The sequence below is a fragment of the Diceros bicornis genome, chromosome 13 (assembly GCF_020826845.1).
Source record: "Diceros bicornis minor isolate mBicDic1 chromosome 13, mDicBic1.mat.cur, whole genome shotgun sequence".
Lineage (NCBI taxonomy): Eukaryota > Metazoa > Chordata > Mammalia > Perissodactyla > Rhinocerotidae > Diceros > Diceros bicornis.
The window spans coordinates 41,395,935-41,401,934 of record NC_080752.1 but is presented as its reverse complement, the minus strand read 5'-3'; the positions used below and the strand labels follow the sequence as shown (position 1 = coordinate 41,401,934).

The 6,000-nt window shown below is 45.0% G+C and overlaps 1 protein-coding gene across 1 annotated transcript; it reads left to right on the top strand.

Annotated features, from left to right (window-relative positions):
- Positions 1-1,181: 1,181 nt before the first annotated feature.
- Positions 1,182-5,900, top strand: LOC131412972 (arginine/serine-rich protein 1-like). Its single transcript, XM_058553261.1, has 5 exons — positions 1,182-1,360; positions 1,466-1,997; positions 3,302-3,453; positions 4,727-4,810; positions 5,420-5,900. The coding sequence occupies exons 2-5, from the start codon at positions 1,508-1,510 to the stop codon at positions 5,537-5,539; spliced, it is 846 nt and encodes a 281-aa protein (XP_058409244.1). The 5' UTR covers positions 1,182-1,360; positions 1,466-1,507; the 3' UTR covers positions 5,540-5,900.
- Positions 5,901-6,000: the final 100 nt, after the last annotated feature.

Genomic DNA, 6,000 nt, shown 5'->3' with positions numbered 1-6,000 from the left:
CAAGACTGCATCATCTTATATGCATAGTTTCACATTATTTCCCCTAACACATCATTTTTACACTTGTCAAATCTGAAATTCATTTTATTTTTCTGTCCATTCACACAGCTTCATGAAAACTTTCAGCAAAAGTTGCTGGCAGATGGGCACTGTGTCTTCTCTGTTTACTTGTGAACTTACTTAGAAAAACGTTTCTAAAGAAACATTTCTTCACTTAAGAACTATTTCCATCATGATGCTTCCTCAGAGACGTGGATGATACCATGGAAAGTGCCAGGCAGGACAGATCACATGGGTGGGTGCAGATTCTGTCATAAGGTTTTTATTCCCTCCACTTCTGTGCATACTTGAGGATGTCGGGTGAAAATGAATAAGAGAAAAGTGAGCTTGTATCCCCCCTCCAAAAAAAATAACTTTTGTAAAAATGCCACTCGACTTGCAAAGAGGCTCATATAATGACTAACTCTCCTTACAGATGTGGTTAGTTCATTCAATGAACAGTTATTTCAAGGCAATTGTCATGCTTTATTAACAATAGGTTGGTTTGGAATGTATCCTATTTATAAATGCCTGGAAACAAAACAGTCGCCGTTGTTCAATCCCCAACACCAAGCACACTGTCCTCTGAAGACACATCTCAGACGTCATTCTGACCCCCTAGATTAAATTTAAGGTCAACCATGGGTGTCTTTGCATGCTCTGTCTCCTCCTTTCTTACCTTTACTAGCCAGAACATGGGAGTGAAGAACCTTTCCTAAGTTAATATTGCATTTACAGAGATCCGGTGACGTCCCGGGGAGGGCCGAGGCCCGGCAGCCTGGCGGAGTCCAGATGCGGTCGCCCTCACTCGCTGGACACAAGTCAGGACAAAGTGGTCAGGGAGAGTCCAGGGAGGCACAGCCCGAGTCTGCAGCTTCCCAGAGAGTGGAGGCAACGATTCCACCGGCATCTACAGGACCGCCTCACTCCCCTAGCTCCAGCTGAGAAACCACAACAGCCACAGGACGCGGGACTACCGCATGGAGCAGCCCCGCCCCCCGGGGCTCGGTCGCGCATGCGCATCCCGGAGGCCTTTGCGCAGGGCGGGGTGGGTCTCGGAGAGAGAGGAGGAAGGGCGGCGGTTGGGCGAGAGGAGAGCCACGCCCACCGCGCCAACGTCTCTGCGCATGCTCCGGCCGCCAGATTCTGGTACTTTCGACGCGTCTGTGGACGGTCCGCTCTGTTCGTGTCGGGACGGTGGGGGTGTTGCGAGTTGGCTGTTCGAGAGCAGCTGCGAAAGCCCCTCTTCGTCCTCAGCGTCGAGGGGAAGGCGTTCGTTGGTCCTTTCTCTCCGTCTTAAGTGAGGCGTCGCCGGCGCGTGGTAAGTTTTCTGGTGACGGGCTCGGTCGCCGGTACCTCAGGCGCGGGAAGGGAGCCCGCTGACTGGCTTCGGGCCTTCACTTCGTTTCCTCCGGTTCGTTTGCAGGAACGGAGCTTCCGGGGAGGGATCCTCCGGGAGAAGGCAGCGATGTCCCGCTACGTGAACGACCTGTGGCCGGGCTCGCCCTCGGCCGCGCGCTCGGGCCGGTCCAGCCGGCTGTCCTCGGCGTCCGGCAGCCGCTCGTCCTCCGGAAGCTCTGGGGCCCGGGCCCGCGTCTCGAGTCGGTCGGCGTCCGGGAGTCGGAGCCCGCCGCGGAGGGCGGGCCGCGCCGGGGCCCGGGCCAGGAGGCGCCGCCAGCGGAAGTACAGGCGCTACTCGCGCTCCTACTCGCGCAGCCGCTCGCGGTCGCGCGGCCGCCGGCGCCGGGACGGGCGCCCCGGGTCTCCCTGGCGGCGCCGCTCCCGCAGCAGGTCGCGCTCCCGGGGCCGGCGGTGGCACCGCGGGGCCTGTGCGGCCGCGCGGCGGCGGCGCCCCTGCGGCTCCGGGCGCACGCCCACCCCGGAGGGGCGCGGGTGTTGGAGGGCCCGCTCCAGGACGAGGTCGCGGAGCCGGACCCCCTTCCGCCTGAGTGAGGAAGGTGAGGCCTTGGCGGTGGGCGGCGCGGTCGGCGCTGGGCGGCCCGGGGCCGCGGGGTGGAGCCCGGCTGCCGGCCTACTCCAGGCGCCGGCCGTGCTGTGGCGGCGACCCGCGTGGGGAGTAGCGGGGGATCGGCGCGGCTGTTAGCCCAGGGCTGACCGTCCTCAGGGAAAGGACAGCGCGCGCTGACTTCTCCCTTCGCGCTGTTTTCGCGTGGCGGCGGTCTGGGAGGCGAGGCGGCCGGAGTTGCTGTGTAGCTTCAGTATTTTTATTTGCCTTGGTTCCTGGAATCTTAGTTGTGTTGGGAGGAAAGAGGGGAGGACGTTAGCAGCTTAACAGTTAAAACTGCACTGCTGTCGGCGTCCACTTTTAAAATGGACGTTCTTTCCCGTGGGATTGAAAGTCAGCGGAGGAATCCCTTCTTTGGGAGGCTGGCAGTTGTTAGTGGAGCCTTCTCAATGTTAGTGACTTAGTTGTTGACCCACGCGAAGCTGTGGCTCCGTTAACTATTGAACGGGAAGGATAGTAGCAAAACGCTTCTGTTTTTAGTTTAGTAATATTGTGTTACCGAGCAGAATTGGATTTCGTCCAGGCATTTTAGAACAAATGACTTGTGGTATTCTGGATAGGCTCATAGAACAGAAAAAAGGATATTAGGTCAAAAAAAATCTTAAGGAATTTTGGAAATGAGTTTAGTAATGTGTGGATATTGGTTCATTAGGTGTGCGAGTTGTACCATATTAAAAGACCCGTTACAAAAAAAACTAGACGTTTAGAATACATATTTGAATAAAAAGCAAAAACAATATGGAATTCATGCTTTTGGTAAGGAAAACTGAAAACTAGTTGTTGCGATTGTTTAGGGGTTCTTACTTTTCTCAGCGAAAAATGAGGTACAGGGGGCCTGCCCCGTGTTGTTAGTGGTTAAGTGTGTGCTCTGCTTCCGGCCTGGGTTCACAGGTTCGGATCCCAGTCGTGGACCTACGCCACTTGTCAAGCCATGCTGTGGTGCTGACCCACAAAGGGGAGGAAGATGGGCACAGGTGTTAGCTCAGGGCTAATCTTTCTCAAGCCAAAAAAGAGGAAGGTTGGCAATAGATGTTAGCTCAGGGCCAGTCTTCCTCACCAAAAAAAATAAGGTAGAGAACTTTGTTTCCATGGATAAAGGTATATTCTACACATGAAAATAAAAACATTTAAACATCCTTCTGATGCTGTTCTAGATAAAACACAATTATGTTGTGCTTCTGAATCCTTTTGGAGAAATACTGCAGGATTAATGAATGTCTTGTGGTTCTTTTGTAGATCGAATGGAGCTGTTAGAAATAGCAAAAGCCAATGCAGCAAAAGCTTTAGGAACAACCAACTTTGATTTGCCAGCTAGTCTCAGAACTGCTCTTGTATCAAAAGAAACAAACCGTGGACCAGCTGTACCAAATAATTCTTCAAAGTTTGAGGTAAGTATTCTACATTTATTCGAAACAAAATCTTCAGAAAGCTTTTGCCAGAAAGATCTGATTAGCCATTTTTATTTGATTTACACTAGACTACTTCTTGGAAAGGCTAGCTAAATATAATTTGTTAAAATAGCAGAACTGACAGTACTAGACAGAGTCTCCCCCATGGGAATGGGAGATAATGAACTTTATTTACAGCTGACACAGTACTAATTACATTCATAATTGTAGCTGGTGCTTTGGTGATTTCTATGTAGTTACCAGATTTTTCTAACTAGTCTTCGCAGAGTATTTATCTGTAGTTTTCATTTGCAGCATTATGTTCCCACATATTATGTACTCAACATACAGTATAGTTTATTTGCTTTATTTCTGTTTTATAGAAATCATGAATGTGGTCTCCAGACATTGATGAAGAAAATCTGTTGGTAATTGATACATGGGCAAAAGCATCAGAGGTTTAACTAATTTGAAGTTTATGTTCACACACTGAAAGCTTAGTTTTTTGTTGGTAGATCCATGTGCATGCTAGAATTTGGGACAGGTACTATTTGGATAAGATACTAAAGATAATTTTTTAAACAAAAGTACACTTTGTAATGGTGGGGCATCTGTGATATAGATGTCCCTTTCATAATATATGCAATATATTCCAGATGTTTTGAGAGATTACAGAAGAAGAGGCCTGCTTCACTTGCAGATAAGTTTATTATAATTCTCCAGAAATGTGCAGGATGTGCATTGGCAAATTGCGCTGTGCTTTTAAGTTATGTGAAATCCAAAGCATAGAATTCATAGTATTAAAGGCTTAAGTAGTTAGGAATTGAGAGAATCAGTTAACACAGGAAAGATGTGTTATCTAGGTGAACCTATCATTCAGACCCAGATGTGGGTTTGCTTAAGTATTAGTAGTAGACAAATAAGATCTTAGTTGAGTTGCTTTTTCATTAAGACAATTAGGTACCCAACTGACAAATGCCTTAGTTCTTTGAAACTAGGTATTTTCTGGTATGACTTTACTTTCAGAGTTACTTGAATTTGCATCAGGGGAATACAGTACTGCTTTATGGGGAAGAGTGTCTTAAGCCTAATATTGAATCTATTTTGTTACGGGGAAAACTCAACAGAGTACTATGCTGTTTAGGCCTTTAACTGTATGGTTAGATTCAAGTTGATTTGTGTCTCTATAACTAAATTTGTAGTTGGGCTGCTTTTTATACACAACTGTAAACCAAGGGTATGGTTTTTTAAAAATATGTTTTTTCTTGTCTAGCTGCCGGAAAAGCTAACAGAAGATGGAACTAAAAAGCCCAATGAAAAGTCTTCCCAGCAAAAAAGCATAGTTTTTAGCTCTAATGTAAGTATATCTAAGCATTAACTACTCAACAATTGGACCTAGAACATATTTCCATTATGTGGGGCTTTCATTTTTGTTGGAATGCTCATTGTTTTTGTCTCGGTGGTGGTAATTTGGGAGCTACTAAGTAAGCCAGTTGATAAATAGACTTAATCTTTTATATTTTTTTGTGCTAGTTCTACAAGTGACTGATATAATGGGCATTTTCTGTATCTTACAGCCACATTCTCAGTTTCAATATTTTCCCTTCTTTTAAATATTCCCCTTATACTTTAATTGTTGAAATATTTGAAAAGCGAATTTCAGAATACTCTGTAGTCAGAATCTTTTAAAATCAGCCGAGGGCTTAAAAAACAAAATCTCAAAACTATTTTAACACCTCGCTATTGTAATATGCCCTGCATATGTCTGATTTCTGCAATAGTTTCTTGGCTTTACAGTTCGGTTGAATGAAGTTATAAATAAGGTCTGCACTTTGCATTTGGTTGATGTCTTTTAAGTTTCAATCTTAAATGGAATTATTTAATGTATTATGTAAAAAGCACATATTTGAAGTATATACAGTATGTATGTTTGGGAAGCTAACTTTGTGAATTTGTTCTCTTACAGAATTCTGTAGCAAAGCCAATGCTTCAGAAATCAGCTAAAGCTACTGCTCAAGAGACCTCCTCAGGATCCCCAAAAATAAATCTGAAGAAAAGTCCATATGGACTGTGGATACCTGTCTGAAAAAGAAAACTAAAAAGCTGAGGTTGCCTGAAATGCACTTTATTGCATGTTTGTGTTTCTAGCATTATTGTCTCCCTCTGAGCCATTTAGTGGTAACTGGTGAAGTTACAGCGACACAAAAAGATGTAAATACTTAATATTTAAATGTTAACATTTCTTTACAGATATGAGATAGCACAAATGAATGAGAGGTTACGTACAGGTGGGAGTCTTTTATATATATATATATATATATGTATACACTTGTGAATGTTTTGTATAGTATCCGTTGGTTTATAGAGGTGAAATTTATAAGACAAACACAGTAATTGAACTGTGTTTGTGTTGTATATATTTGTTAATAAATTTCTTGTTTTTATTATTTTAGTGTCATTTTATTATGATATATTACATAATAGGTCTTTATGAAGAAGAATAAGGAGGTGTCTCTTGTTTAAAACCTTGCTCATCTCAAATCCAGA